This window comes from Salvelinus fontinalis, chromosome 22 (genome assembly GCF_029448725.1).
Source record: "Salvelinus fontinalis isolate EN_2023a chromosome 22, ASM2944872v1, whole genome shotgun sequence".
NCBI lineage: Eukaryota > Metazoa > Chordata > Actinopteri > Salmoniformes > Salmonidae > Salvelinus > Salvelinus fontinalis.
In genome coordinates, this window is record NC_074686.1 from 8,886,007 (window position 1) to 8,902,226 (window position 16,220).

Below are 16,220 nucleotides of genomic sequence, written 5' to 3' on the forward strand. Positions count from 1 at the left end.
CCATTTTCAAGTTATTTTTTATTTATTTCAAACAACTGGATGATGATGCTTCAATACAGCTATTACTGTTACTATAACCATTATTGCTATTTGCTGTTATTACTACTAACATCACAACCAGCTATGTAGTCATTAGAGGCATATTATGATTGTTATGTCAAATGAAACCAGTGACACTCAACACATTGGCACACAACCATAAAAAAAATAAGAAAAAATATATTTTAAAAACAATTCAAGTGTCCAAACCGCTAACCACTAGGGGTATCCCCGGAAATAAAGAGGCAAGAAAATAATACTCTTATTATTATCGTCGTTAATATACCATCATCTCCAAAACAGTAAAATGTCAAAAAAGGAAGTAGGTGGAAATTCAGTTCATGTTAGGGGGCAGTGAAAACCAAGAGGAATAAAAAGCGCTTGCAGTTTCCATGGGAGCAGTGATGGCAGATAGTGGGTGAAGAAGAGAGAAGAGTTCAGTTGTGAGTTGAGTTCAGTTGTGGGTTGAAGGGAGTAAAGCACTGGCGTGTGTGTGTGTCTAGATTGCTCAGATTAAGCACATTTTTCCAGTCAGTTTTTAAGTATCATCAAACACAAAATAAACTCCACACTGTCTCTTCCTCCTTATGTCTAACTTATTTTGTTTGTACTGTAACTTTAAGGCAATAGAGGTTTCAAAACCTTGTCTCTTCCCTATATTGCTCTGTCGGTCTCCTTTTAAGAAGGACTATACTGGTCTGGAAGAGAATTGATCAGCTTGTTACAAGAAACATAGATATACATTCTATTACATATTAGGATGTATTTCGAGGTCTCCGTTTGTTACCTGTCCATGCAACGTCGCCCCTCCACACCTGTATCGCTGAAGGCACTATTAAACAAATGTCTCACTCGTCCTCTCTTTCTCCCTCTACAACCCTCCCAGCTTTGTCGGTCTGTTCTCTGTGTCCGCCTGTCTCTTTCCCCCCCCCGTCCGGTCTTTCCCCTGGCTCTTTGGCCCAATTTAAAATATTTTATAAGAGTGCGCAGCGTTTCTTGGGCTTGGTCTCTGGCGGCTCCAGCGCGGCCAAGATGGCCTCGTCAAACACGTTCTTCAGACCTCGCTGAGAGAGAGAGAGAGAGAGAGAGAGAGAGAGAGAAGTCAATTTACTCATTGATCCACTATTCTAGTTTCACAATGTCCACAGTTGCACTATGAAAGGCTGTCGACAGTCGCCATCATCCGCTAGTAGTTCCTAGTGAGAAAGTATGACATCAAGACAACGAAGGACAGAGGTCGACAGAGTGAGAGGAAGTTACTTTTCAGAAACCATTCAAGTCACTTACACCCACCATTTCCTGTTTACCTGAATGAGGGCCAGAGACTTAGTAGATAGAGATTGTGTCTCTTGCCCACATGTGTGTACACACACACACACACACACACACACACACCTGGGTGAGGGCGGAGCACTCGACGTATTTGACGGCCCGGAGGTCCCGGCACAGCTTGTCTCCACTCTCAGGGGCCAGGGGCCGCTGCTTGTTCTTAGCCAGCTTCTCCACTGTGTTGCTGTCGTCTCTCAGGTCCATCTGGGTGCCTACCAGCAGGAAGGGTGTACGCGGACAGTGGTGGGAGATCTCTGGGACCCACTGTGGGAGAGGAGGGGGGCATATTAGGATGACACCCAGGTTTTGATCCGGGGATATATTATGTCCATTGAGTATGGGAGGGTTTCATGTTATATACAGTACCAGTCAATAGTTTGAACACACCTATCATGTAGTAACCAATAAAGTGTTGAACAAATCAAAATATATTTTATATTTGAGATTCTTAAAAGTAGCCACCCTTTACACACTCTTGGCATTCTTTCAACCAGCTTCATGAGGTAGTCACCTGGAATGCATTTAAATTAACAGGTGTGCCTTGTTAAAAGTTAATTTGTGGAATTTCTTTCCTTCTTAATGTGTTTGAGCCAATCAGTTGTGTTGTGACAAGGAAGAGGTGGTTAACAGAAGACAGCCATATTTGGTAAAATATGAAGTCCAAATTATGGCAAGAACAGCTCAAATAAAACCAAGAAAAATGACAGTATGACACATGAAGGTCAATCTAAAAAATGTCAAGAACTTTGAAAGTTTCTTCAAGTGCAGTTGCAAAAACCATCAAGCAAGCGCTATGATGAAACTGGCTCTCATGAAGACCGCCACAGGAAAGGAAGACCCAGAGTTATCTCTGCTGCAGAGGATAAGTTCATTAGAGTTACCAGCCTTAGAAATCGGCAATTAACTGCACCTCAGATTGCAGCCCTAATAAATAAATGCTTCACAGAGTTCAAGTAAAAGACATATCAACATCAACTGTTCCGAGGAGACTGCGTGAATCAGGCCTTGGAATTGCTGCAAAGACCCGCTGTGTCTGTGAGACGCGGAGTTGGTGAACGGATGATCTCCGCATGTGTGGTTCCCACCTTGAAGCATGGAGGAGGTGATGTGATGGTACTTTGCTAGTGACACTGTCGATGATTTATTTAGAATTCAAGGCACACTTAACCAGCATGGATACCACAGCATTCTGCAGCGATACGCCATCCCATATGGTTTTGCGCTTAGTGGGACTATCATTTGTTTTTCAACAGGACAATGACCCAACACAACTCCAGGCTGTGTAAGGGCTATTTGACCAAGAAGGAGATTGACTGAGTGCTGCATCAGATGACCTGGCTTCCGCAATCACCCGACCTCAACCCAATTGAGATGGTTTGGGATGAGTTGGACTGCAGAGTGAAGGAAAAGCAGCCAACAAATACTCCGCATATGGGAACTCCTTCAAGACTGTTGGAAAAGCATTCCAGGTGACTACCTCATGAAGCTGGTTGAGAGAATGCCATGAGTGCACAAAGCTGTCATCAAGGCAAAGGGGAGAAAAAGAACATTAACCCCAACTAACAAAATACACACAATGCTATGTTTACAGAGAAACCTAGGTGAAAAGACATGGGCTTGAAACCACAAGTCACACGTGTGTGTGTTTTGTTTTGGGGGTGTTGGGAAAGGCAGAAAACTAATTCATGTTCTAGCAAATGGACAATAAAGTTGTATTCCACACACACCTTCTCACGGACGTTCTCAAAAGAGGAAGGTGATACGACAGAGAAGCACACCAGGAAGACATCTGTCTGAGGGTAGCTGAGTGGTCGCAGTCTGTCATAGTCCTCCTGACCTGGGGAGGGCGACAGAGAGAAGACGGCAAAAATAATTAGGATTTTACGTCAATGATACCTTTCATATGCAAGAAAAAGTCTAAATAAGACAACTACACAATGGACTCCACATGATCTAGTTTATATTTGAGCTTGGTGGACTAACACAAGCAGACTAACCCACAAACACAAAAACTTGTTTAGACACGATGGTAAATGCTATAACTACATAGGCTAGTTACCCATGCAATGTTAAATGCTTAGATGCCTGGAGAGAAACACGATCCGTAAGCACCATGTGAAAGTAAAACAGGCAGACCATGGTGAGTGAGAAGAAGGTATTACAAGTCGAGGCTCAAGACACTGTAGTTAGGAAGCACTCACGTAGAGAGAGATAGAGAGAGTGGCCATTTTGTTTTACCTGCTGTATCGAACAGCCCCAGAGTGTAGGGCTCCCCTCCGATCATCACTGTCACTGCATAGTTATCAAACACCTGAGGAAGAGACAGATGGAAGATCAATCATTAGGGATTTCATAACATGTTGAGTTTTGATTTATTTATTTTATTTTCAAGTGAAAAAAATAAAATAAATCATACACAGCATACTTTTTTTTTTTTTTTTAAGTGACAGGGATATCACAAAAAAAACGTATTTCCATTGTAGTCCCTAAAAAAATACATATATATATATTTTTAAAGGCGATTGAAAAGTCTCTCTAGGGAGTTGAGGCAGTGGGCTGGAAAGGCAGTATAGCTTGAGTGGAGGGCATTGTCGGTACATCCAGGGAGAAACAAGCCCGGAGTGTTTCGTCAGGGCACCAACACCGGTTTCTCTGACCTTCAGTCCATCCGCAGGAGCCGCTTCTCTGCAGGTACTGGTCCTCCATTGCCGAAAATGTGGCAACTGGGTGCAACCACGGCTGCTGAAAAAGCGCTCAAAGAAGACTCCACACAGATAGTAGTTAGGAACCCGTCCTTTAGCCTTCTCTGCCATCGCTGGACATTGTATGCAGTTGTTGTCGTCATTCCAAGCAGATAAAAAAAAAAAACGTGATGATTTATTTCAATCCAAATAGCCAGCTACATACAGTGCATTCGGAAAGTATTCAGGCCCCTTGACTTTTACCCATTTTGTTACATTACAGCCTTATTCAAAAATGCATTGGACATGATTTGAAAAGGTGCACACTTGAGTTGACAGTGCATGTCAGATTAAAAATCAAGCCATGAGGTCGAAGGAATTGTGCTTAGAGCTCCGAGACAGGATTGTGTCGAAGAAGTTTGGAGCCACCAAGACTCTTCCTAGAGCTGGCTACCCGGCCAAACTGAGCAATCGGGGGAGAAGGGCCTTGGACAGGGAGGTGACCAAGAACCCGATGGTCACTGACAGAGCTCCAGAGTTCCTCTGGAGATGGAAGAACCTTCCAGAAGGACAACCATCTCTGCAGCACTCCACCAATCAGGCCTTTATAGTAGAGTGGTCAGACGGAAGCCTCTCTTCAGTAAAAGGCACAACAGCCCGCTTGGAGTTTGCCAAAAGGCACTTAAAGACGCTCAGACCATGAGTAACAAGATTCTCTGGTCTGATAAAACCAAAATTGAACTCTTTGGCCTGAATGTTAAGCGTCATGTCTGGAGGAAACCTGGCACCATCCCTACGCTGAAGCATGGTGGTGGCAACATCATACTGTGGAGATGTTTTTCAGCGGTAGTGACACTAGTCAGGTTTGAGCGAAAGATGAACGGAGCAAAATATAAGTCTATGAATGTCCTTGAGTGGCCAAGCCAGAGCCCGGACTTGAATCCCATCGAACATCTCTGGAGACACCTGAACAAAATACAGGCCTTTGGCTTTTAAGCACTGCCTCCATGTTCATCAGACAGTTCTTTGGTTGCCATGACGACCATGAGGTAGCCTTGGCAGAGAGCTCTGCCTAGGCTTACAGTGCATTCGGAAAGTATTCAGACCCCTTCACCTTTTCCACATTGTTACGTTCAACCTTATTCTAAAATGTATTAAATCGTTTACCCCCTCAATCTACACACAAGACCCCATAATGACAAAGCAAAAACAGTTGATACATTTTAGCAAATTTAATACAAGTAAAAAAATATCACATTTACATAAGTATTCAGACCCTTTACTCAATTTATTTATTTCACCTTTATTTAACCAGGTAGGCTAGTTGAGAACAAGTTCTCATTTACAACTGCGACCTGGCCAAGATAAAGCAAAGCAGTGCGACACAAACAACAGAGTTACACATGGGATAAACAAACATACAGTCAATAATACAATAGAAAAAGTCTATAGACAGTGTGTGCAAATGAGGTAGGATAAGGGAGGTAAGGCAATAAATAGGCCATAGTGGCAAACTAATTACAATATAGCAATTAAACACTGGAGTGATAGATGTGCAGAAGATGAGTGTGCAAGTAGAGATACTGGGGTGCAAAGGAGCAAAATAAATAACAGTATGGGGATGAGGTAGTTAGATGGGCTATTTACATATGAGCTATGTACAGGTGCAGTGATCTGTGAGGTGCTCTGACAGCTGGTGCTTAAAGCTAGTGAGGGAGATATGAGTCTGCAGCTTCAGTGATTTTTGCAGTTCGTGCCAGTCATTGGCAGCAGAGTAATGAAAGGAAAGGCGTCCGAAGGAGGAATTGGCTTTGGGGATGACCAGTGAAATATACCTGCTGGAGCGCATGCTGCGGGTGGGTGCTGCTATGGTGACCAGTGAGCTGAGAGAAGGCAGGGCTTTACCTATAAATTACTTATACATGACCTGGAGCCAGTGGGTTTGGCGACGAGAATGAAGCGAGGGCCAACCAACGAGAGCATTCAGGTCGCAGTAGTGGGTAGCATATGGGGCTTTGGTGACAAAACGGATGGCACCGTGATAGACTGCATCCAATTTATTGAGTAGAGTGTTGGAGGCTATTTTGTAAATGACATCGCCGAAGTCAAGGATCGGTAGGATGGTCAGTTTTACGAGGGTATGTTTGGCAGCATGAGTGAAGGAGGCTTTGTTGCGAAATAGGAAGCCGAATCTAGATTTAATTTTGGATTGGAGATGCTTAATGTGAGTCTGGAAGGAGAGTTTACAGTCTAACCAGACACCTAGGTATTTGTAGTTGTCCACATATTCTAAGTCAGAACCGTCCAGAGTAGTGATGCTGGACGGGCGGGCAGGTGCACGCAGCGATCGGTTGAAGAGCATGCATTTTGTTTTACTTGCGTTTAAGAGCAGTTGGAGGTCACGGAAAGAGAGTTGTATGGCATTGAAGCTCGTCTGGAGGTTAGTTAACACAGTGTCCAAAGAAGGGCCAGAAGTATACAGAACGGTGTTGTCTGCGTAGAGGTGGATCAGAGAATCACCAGCAGCAAGAGTGACATCATTGATGTGTACAGAGAAAAGAGTCGGCCCGAGGATTGAACCCTGTGGCACCCCCATAGAGACTGCCAGAGGTTCGGACAACAGGCCCTCCGATTTGACACAGTGAACTCTGTCTGAGAACTAGTCAATACTTTGTTGAAGCACCTTAGGCAGCGATTACCACCTCAAGTCTTCTTGGGTATGGCAACAAGCTTGGCACACCTGTATTTGGGGAGTTTCAACTCAGCTTCCAGGAATTGTTTACAGATCCTTGTGACATGGGACTGTGCATTATCATGCTGATGGAGGCAGATGAATGGCACGACAATGGGCCTCAAGATCTAGTCACGGTATCTCGGGGGATTCAAATTGCCATCGAAAAAATGCAATTGTGTTTGTTGTCCGTAGCTTACGCCTGCCCATACCCCCAATATCAGGCACTCTGTTCACAACGTTGACATTAGCAAACCGCTCGTGCACAAGACACAATACATGCTGTCTGCCATGTGCCCGGAAGTTGAAACCATTGAAGAGCACAACTCTCCAGCGTGCCAGTGGCCATCGAAGGTGAGCATTTGCCCACTGAAGTTGGTTACGACGTCAAACTGCAGTGAGGTCAAGACAATGAGCACACAGATGAGCTTCCCTGAGACGGTTTCTGATAGTTTGTGCCGAAATTCATCGGTTGTGCAAACCCACAGTTTCATCAGCTGTCCGGGTGGCTGGTCTCAGACGATCCCGCAGGTGAAGAAGCTGGATGTGGACGTCCTAGGCTGACATGGTTAGACATGGTCTGCGGTTGTGAGGGCCAGTTGGACATACTTTCAAATTCTCTAAAAAGACGTTGAAGGTGGCTTATGGTAGAGAAATGAACATTCAATTATCTGGCAACAGCTCTGGTGGACATTCCTGTAGTCAGCATGCCAATTGCACACTCCCTCAAAACTTGAGACATCTGTGGAATTGTGTTGTGTGACAAAACTGCACATTTTATAGTGTATTTTTATTGTCCCCAGGACAAGATGCACCTGTGTAATGATCATGCTGTTTTAATCAGCTTCTTGATATGCCACACCTATCAGATGGTTGGACTCACAGTAGGCCTACATCATTTGATTCATTAAGATCTCCATTAGCGACAGCTAGTCTTACTGGGGTCCGACACATAACGAAAAATACATTACCATCCCTTTACTTCAGATTTGTGTGTGTTGTTGTGAAATTGTTAGATATTACTCGTTAGATATCACTGCACTGTTGGAGATAGATACACACGCATTTCGCTACACCTGCAATAACATCTGCTAAACACTGGTGTGTGACCATTTCAATTTGATTACAGACAAAAGACTTTACAATTTAAATACATTTACATGTAGTGTGATGTGTGTTGGTTTGGTTTACATCAAATCAAATTGTATTGGTCACATACACATGGTTAGCAGATGTTCATGCGAGTGTAGCGAAATGCTTGTGCTTCTAGTTCCAACCGAGCAGCAATATCTAACAATTTCACAACAACTACCTTATACACACACACACGTGTAAAATAATGAATAAGAATATGTACATATAAATATATGGATGAGCGATGGTTGTGTGTGTGTGTGCGTGCATCCATCAGTTACAAATACACACACACACAAGTAGGTCACATGGGGGAGAGGCGTTGTGCCGTGAGGTGTTACTTTATTTGTATTTTTTTTAAACAGGTTTGCTGTTCACTTACAATACGTTTCCTTGAACTCATGGTTCTGGGCCTGGGGACTTTGAAAAGACCCCTGGTGGCATGTCTGGTGGGTAAGTGTGTGTGTGTGTGTGTCAGTGCTGTGTGTAAGTTGACTATACAAACAATTAGAATTTCCAACACATGAATGTTTCTTATAAAAACAGGAAGTGACGCAGTCAGTCTTTCCTCAACTCTCAGCCGAGAGAGACTGGCATGCGTAGTATTTATATTAACCCTCTGATTACAATGAAGAGCAAGACGTTCTGGGCCAGCTGCAGCTTAACTAGGTCTTTCTTTGTTGCACTTGACCATAGGACTGGACAATAATTACATTAAGACAAAACTAGAACCTGCAGGACTTGCTTTGTAGAGTGTGGTGTCAAAAAAGCAGAGCACCTCTTTATTACGGACAGACCCTCTCCCCATCTTTACAACCACTGAATCTATATGGTACAGGTATGTAAAGAGGAATATGGTTATGCTGCGGCTAGGTTCAGTTTCATAACCTATATCCCACCCCCCACACACACACGCACTTGAAGTCGGAAGTTTACATACACTTAGGTTGGAGTCATTAAAACTCGTTTTTCAACCACTCCACAAATTTCTTGTTAACAAACTATAGTGTTAGCAAGTCGTTTAAGACATCTACTTTGTGGATGACACAAGTAATTTTTCCAACAACAGGTAGATTATTTCACTTATAATCCACTGTATCACAATTCCAGTGGGTCATAAGTTTACATACACTAAGTTGACTGTGCCTTTAAACAGCTTGGAAAATTACCGAAAATGATGTCATGGCTTTAGAAGCTTCTGTTAGGCTAATTGACATCATTTGAGTCAATTGGAGGTGTACCTGTGGATGTATTTCAAGGCCTACCTTCAAACTCAGTGCCTCTTTACATGACATCATTGGAAAATCAAAAGAAATCAGCCAAGACCTCAGAAAAAAAATTGTAGACCTCCACAAGTCTGGTTCATCCTTGGGAGCAATTTCCAAACGCCTGAAGGTACCATGTTCATCTGTACAAAGAACAGCTTGCAAGTATAAACACCATGGGACCACGCAGCCGTCATACCGCTCAGGAAGGAAACGCGTTCTGTCTCCTAGAGATCAACGTACCTTGGTGCAAAAAGTGCAAATCAATCCCAGAACAGCAGCAAAGGACCTTCTGAAGATACTGGAGGAAACCGGTACAAAAGTATCTATATCCACAGTAAAACGAGTTCTATAACGATATAACCTGAAAGACCGCTCAACAAGTTAGAAGCAACTGCTCCAAAACCGCCATAAAAAAGCCAGACTACGGTTTGCAACTGCACATGGGGACAAAGATCGTACTTTTTGGAGAAATGTCCTCTGGTCTGATAAAACAAAAATAGAACTGTTTGGCCATAATGACCATTGTTATGTTTGGAGGAAAAAGGGGGATGCTTGCAAGCCGAAGAACACCATCCCAACCGTGAAGCGCAGTGGTGGCAGCATCATGTTGTGGGGGTGCTTTGCTGCAGTAGGGACTGGTGCACTTCACTAAAGAGATGGCATCATGAGGAAGGACAATTATGTGGATATATTGAAGCAACATCCCAAGACATCAGTCAGCTTGGTCGCAAATGGGTCTTCCAAATGGACAATGACCCCAAGCATAGTTCCAAAGTTGTGGCAAAATGGCTTAAGGACAACAAAGTCAAGGTATTGGCGTGGCCATCACAATGCCCTGACCTCAATCCCATAGAAAATTTGTGGGCAGAACTGAAAAAATGTGTGAGTTCAAGGAGGCCTACAAACCTGACTCAGTTACATGAGCTCTGTCAGGAGGAATGGGCCAAAATTCACCCAACTTATTGTGGGAAGCTTGTGGAAGGCTACCTGAAACGTTTGACCCAAGTTACACTCAATTAGTATCTGTTAGCATTGTGTTTACATAAACTTCTGATTCACTGGGAATGTGATGAAAGAAAGAAAAGCTGAAATAAATCATTCTCTCTACTATTACTCTGACATTTCACATTCTTAAAATCAAGTGGTGATCCTAACTGACCTAAGACGGGGAATTTTTACTACGATTGAATGTTAGGAATTGTGAAAAACTGAGTTTAAAATGTATTTGGCTAAGGTGTATGTAAACTTCCGACGTCAACTGTATGTACATACATACATACACATGAAAACCCCTCACTTTGGTTCCTTTGACAGAACAGTGTATGGTACTTAGAATGTTAGGTGGTCAAAGGGAACCATGTCGTCAACTAAGTAAGCCCTGATTTATACCACATGTACGCATGGAAGAACTAGAAGTAGCTACACAAAATTGTATTGCGTAGAGAAACTACGTTGACTCGTGCAGCCCAGTCATTCATAACTTCACGCAATACTGCCATTTTGCGTAGCGTCCTTGTGTTGCGTACGTAGGGTATCAGAATGTTTCACAGCGTTCTCGTTCCTCTTAAGGTGCCTCCCCGTAGAGACAAAGAAGCCACATACTGTTCAGTAAGAATGAGGAACTGTCTGACTCAGCTCATCTATAACGTGATGATGAAACCACTATGCTTCGTGCTGAATTGCATTGCCATTTCTCGTTTTTTGGTCTCCGTCGCACAATACTGCGTAGACAGTGACTACCGTAGGGCAGGTTCACGGGCGGTATCATTTTCAAGCTTTTTTGTAGGTCAGAAAACTTTGAAGGAAAATTGTAACCCTGTGCTCAAAAGACATTGTCTCTCTAACCCAACCGGTGTTTCTCCCACCATTACATAGGTGGGTTCCAGAAAGTGACAAATTGCTGTAAGGAGTTCTTGACATTGCTTTGGAAAGTGTAGACTAGCGTGAAACACTAAATCACTGCTGCCATTTTTAGGTGTTCTATTTGAAAGGAGTCTTATGGCTGTCACCTGGGAATGAATAACAGTGTTAACTACTATTACTTTAGTGTACATGTTTGTCTTTGTAGAGAAAAAGCTTGAGGGACATTCCCTCAATTTGGGTGGGAGATTCCTGACATTCCTGCCTTGTGTAGTCACTAAACCACCAATTTACCTTCTTCCCTGGCTGTCCACTCCCTGTTTCATCTCAGGCCTCATCCTAGTCCGTTCTTACATTTGAGTTTGAGCCTCACCGGGCGACGAGGAAGCTATTTCAGACCATTGAGATGCACCCACAAGTAGGGGTGTAATGGTTCACCAAACCCACGGTTCTGTAAGTGTTGCTGTTTTGGAGACACGGTTCGGTAAAGCGGAACATTGAAATTCCAACAGTTACTTTAGTTAACAAAATACACAAAATTCAAAAGCACTCTATTTGTGGCACAGTTTCTTTGACATCATTCACAATGTTCCTGGCATTGTCTTTTGGCCTTCAAGTAGAGGTCTAAAAAGATGGACACGTTCCGAAATGGACCTCGGGCTTTCTCACCATGACAAATATGCATAAATATATTTTTCAATACAGAGACCTTTTCCAAACAGACCCGAGTATGACCAGTTCTGTATAGACGTGGTCGGATCAGAGTGAGGGAAGCAGCAGAAAAGTCCACTTGTAAGCTATTTTATTAACCAGAGCTGATAGAGCATGAAGGAGAGTAGGCGGAGGACAGGCCTTGCGGTGTGTGTCTTGTGATCAAGTGAAACGGGAGCAAGGAAGGAGGGAGAGGCAGCAACCAACCGAGCCGACTTGCGCTAGTAGACCAACTTCTAGCTTGTCATAGCTAGGTTATTTATCATCCAATATAATTACGTAGTACCTCTCGACTGCATCAAACCGAGAGAAGCTAGTTGGCTAAAATAGCTAGCTAAGAGCTAGCTAAGCTAATTGAGTCTGCATGCGCTTTCTTCCTGTCCTACAGTTAGTTACAAATAACACATTATAGCATATACTTCTCATTTAAACTAATTCCATCTTCCATTGATTAGATAATCTCCTAACTTGCTTTGCCACACATGGAGGCTCTATGACTTGGCGCTTTGATGACTTGTGAGTGGCCGACAAACGCAAGCTACACACGCCACTCTGCATAGGCTATTCTCGTTGAGCAGTGGAGAACAGAATATTAACTTTTTATCCACAACTCTTTGTCCATTGCCGTTGTAGTTGACTGTGAAGCCAAAATGTTCCTAAACTGCAGATTTAAATTCTGGTTAATGGATCCCACCACTTGCCATCTACAGAGTTCCCAGCTACACCTCAGAGGATAGTTTGAAATTAAGATTAAAATTTGAAATACAACGTGCGCATAGGCTGTAGTTGTTTAAAATGGAATTCCATACATTGTCCCCGCTCAGATTTACTCACAAGGCAATGGCATACAACGTAGCATAGGCATAACCTAGAGTTTAAAAATATATATTTTAATTTGGAATGCATTCATTCGGGTTCACAGTGCATACCGAACAGAGGTCCCGGTACCGAACGGTTCGGTAGGAATATGTGTACCCTTACAGCCCTACCCACAAGTCATGCTTGCTAGAGTTGGGGTGCATCTCAATGGTCTAATATGTCTTCCTCTCCTTGTCGCCTTTCTTTTAACTGCACTGAATATGATTGAACACTAGTGCTGCACTGTATATCGAAACTTCTGTACTTTTTTTTCGATACTAGAACATGAAAAGTGGTTCGGTACTTCTATCAAATGTGTCACAAGTCGTCTATTGATTGAGAGAGGATCAAGTCTGTCTATCAGCGAAGCTGATGTCACCTAGCGCGAGCGCATCGTGCCTGCTCCACTTAGTCATTGCTAGCTCTAGCCTGTCCTGAGGAATCCCTGCACTCACTGGGAGTCTGGGCTGCATCATGTTAGCTCCACACTCTTGCTGCACAGAAGTTAACACACTTCAATAATGCAACACGGCATGTAGAAACGTTGCAACTGTTAATTACTGTTCGCAAAACAAAGTTCATTCCAGGCTAGAACATTTCACAATGCAAGAAGATACCGGTAGCTTCCAGCTATGTAGGGCAACTTTTCTTGCTAGCTTACAGCTGAAGCTCACATTAATTCACTACCCTAGAACTTTGTTTGTGATAATACGTAAACCATAAGACACAATATGCTTATTTCAAAGCTGATTGTCACCAAAATCCATACAGTCATATCCAAAAAACGTTATTCATTGGGCAAGTTTGTTTTGCATGGCCCGGTGTCCCGGGTTAGTGGAGATTTCTCCTCAGGATCAATGGGATGGTCGAAATGAGCAAACCTTGCCGATCCAGGGCACCGGACGACGTAAAAAAACAAAAATAAAAAAACTATTTACCCATTCACTTCGTCTTCCTCGCCTCAGTCACGTCTATCTCACTGTGTGTGTGAATGGTGTCATTAGGTCTTAAAGAGCACACTTTGATAAAATAAGAGATTGCTTCTTTTATGCCAATGTTGTTGATCAGTACAATAAAATAAGTCCCAAATGGAAAGAAAACAGATTGTTTTTCCATCGGTGCACTTTGGCTAATATGCCGTCTCTTTTTGCTGTGGTATCGTTTTGGTATCGAGTATCGTGATGGTATTGATTATCGTGATACTGAACCTGGAATCGAAGTCAAATTTGTGGTATCGTGACAACACTATTGAATACTGCCTGAATATGAAAGAATTGGAGAGGTGAACGCAATCTATCATAGGCTTATTTCTTTCACCTCTCGTGTGTTTTTATACACCAGCGCTGAAAGACGAAAGCGAGGAGGCGAGGAAGACCCTTTCGACTATTAAGATGCAACCATGGACTTCAGTCTGCCACACACCATTGGTCTGCTTATCCGTTATTGGGTTGAGAAACCATGGGAGGCCGCGCTTTTTAGGGCAGTTCAAGTCTAGACATAAAAACAGTGAGGCGTTGGGGCATGCAGTGGAAAGGCGCGGCAGGCAGCACACATTGAAGAGCAACCAAGCAAAGTCAGAAACACATCTCTGATCACCATGACGATAATGTGTTTGGACAGAGCCAGGCCTAATACCATTGAGAATGGTGGGTAAAAAAAAAAAGAAGGTAACTGCCTCTACAAGGGTGACTGTCCACACTACACCCATATTCAGATGTTTCAATTCCCAAATGCAGTAGTACAAGGACTGTATTCACCAATAAATGAAAGGTTCTAAGAATGCACTACATGCATCTAATATATGAATACACTAGGCCATTGTAGGTAATCTCAGCCTATTTCTGTACATGTAAGATGTGTCAGAGTATTTCAATATCTACCAAATCAACCAGTAGCATTGTTTGAGTATTTTGAGTCATCTGCTTATAATTAAAAAACGTAAATTGCCACGTGATTCTTATGAGAAGAGTGCACTGTAGTGTGTACAGAAGGACGGAGAAACATCCCGGAGACAATTGGGTCTGTTTTACAGGCCAACATGAACACACCCAGTTGGACCTGACTGGACATAGAGGACTGAATCGACAGACTCTCTCTGCCAGGCTCTGGTACAGCACTGGGCTGATTACTGCCAGAGAGAGAGATGGGCGTGATAGAAATAGCTACTCATCACACACTGTCTGCAGCACCCCAGTACAGTCCCAAGTCAGTGAGCTATAGGATAAGGTTACCTAAGGGATGGACAACTGGCGGCCCCCTTTATGAAGGCCCTCAGATAAATCCCCCCATCCCATCCCAAACATTTGTTTTAGGGGGGAGGGCTTAGTCGAAGTTTCAACTTAATGTTGAGAGTTAGAATAGTAGAATACACAAGGTGCAATTTCTAAATTTGTTTTGTTATGTCAGTCACTGATAGCTGATATGTGCTAATTGACTGACTAAAATGTTTTCGATTACTAAGTCAGTTTAGCGGCCAGCTATCTAAACTTGTTACCATGGTTGAATTACCAGCCGGGGGCCCCCATTAATTTTGTTAGTCTCACTCATTAAAAACTGCAAACATCTCTCCACACAAAGGAAAAATGAGCAGAATTGCACGAAATTAGTTATAAAATTGCTAAATATTCTCTCTGCCCCATGGCATAATGTATAGAATAGCAACAATCTTGCTTTAAAATAGCAACATTTTCTCTGAATCCCCATGGTTAAATGTGTAGAATTGCATGAAATTAACTTTAAAACGTAAAAAATGCCTCTCTGCTGTCAAGAGGGGCAATAAAATATTTTGCTCGCCGTGTGTGTGTGTGTGTGTGTGTGTGCGTGGGGAGTTATGATGTGGGTATGCAGAACTGCAAGCAACTGTAGCCCCTCATGAGGAGTTCAGAGGTTTGTGGCCCCCACCCCCATCAAAGTTGCCCATCAGTTGGACTGAGTTGTCTGTTTTCCTCCCTATTTGGCAAATAGTAGAACAAGGTGAAAAGGCTTGTAGCCCGACTGCTTTTTGATCCATAACCACTTCCATAAGAGTCTGGCTCTTCATCAAAGGGTTCCTCTTTTCAGCTACAAAACAAATACATTCTCTTATCAAAACCCATTCTATATGTGAGATTCTGCACAGATCAAGAATTACAGACAGTGTGTGGAGGCTTTTGTTCCTGCCCAGCACTAAACACACCGGATTCATTCAATAGCGGTTTAAATTTGATTCGTTGAAACAGAAATGTGTTAGAAATGGTCTGGAACAAACAGCAGCGGCTCCTACTGCATACCCCCTAGCCTAGACACTTGACAAACCCTGACACTTGGCCATGTCCCACTCAAAGACCTTTCTTGACAACACTCCAATCAGTGCCACTCACCGTGGGGACGTATTCAGAGGGGAACTTGTTGGTGGTGTAGGAGATCAACAGGCAGGTCTTTCCCACTGCACCGTCACCCACTACCACACACTTTATGGTCTGCATCTGGATGGAGACAGACAGACAGACAGAAACAGGGTTGAATGTACTGATTGATGCTGGTGAAACTTCAGACCAATCGGGGAAGAAAAAAAATCTGCAAATGAACTGTCTTTTTGGTAGCTGTAGCCATAATTTAGAGAAGAGGTAT

General features: G+C 43.1%; 1 protein-coding gene across 2 annotated transcripts in view; it reads right to left on the minus strand.

The window, feature by feature from the left end:
• Nucleotides 1-16,220, minus strand: part of LOC129819718 (cell division control protein 42 homolog) — a 17,861-nt gene continuing 1,641 nt past the window's right edge. For both annotated transcript variants that reach the window (XM_055876252.1, XM_055876253.1), the window contains exons 2-6: nucleotides 15,971-16,075; nucleotides 3,607-3,679; nucleotides 3,096-3,205; nucleotides 1,435-1,632; nucleotides 1-1,103 (exon numbers count right to left, since the gene is read on the minus strand). In XM_055876252.1, coding sequence (XP_055732227.1) covers nucleotides 1,014-1,103; nucleotides 1,435-1,632; nucleotides 3,096-3,205; nucleotides 3,607-3,679; nucleotides 15,971-16,075 — 576 coding nt within the window. In that variant the 3' untranslated portion in view covers nucleotides 1-1,013. The remainder of the gene's footprint in view (nucleotides 1,104-1,434; nucleotides 1,633-3,095; nucleotides 3,206-3,606; nucleotides 3,680-15,970; nucleotides 16,076-16,220) is intronic.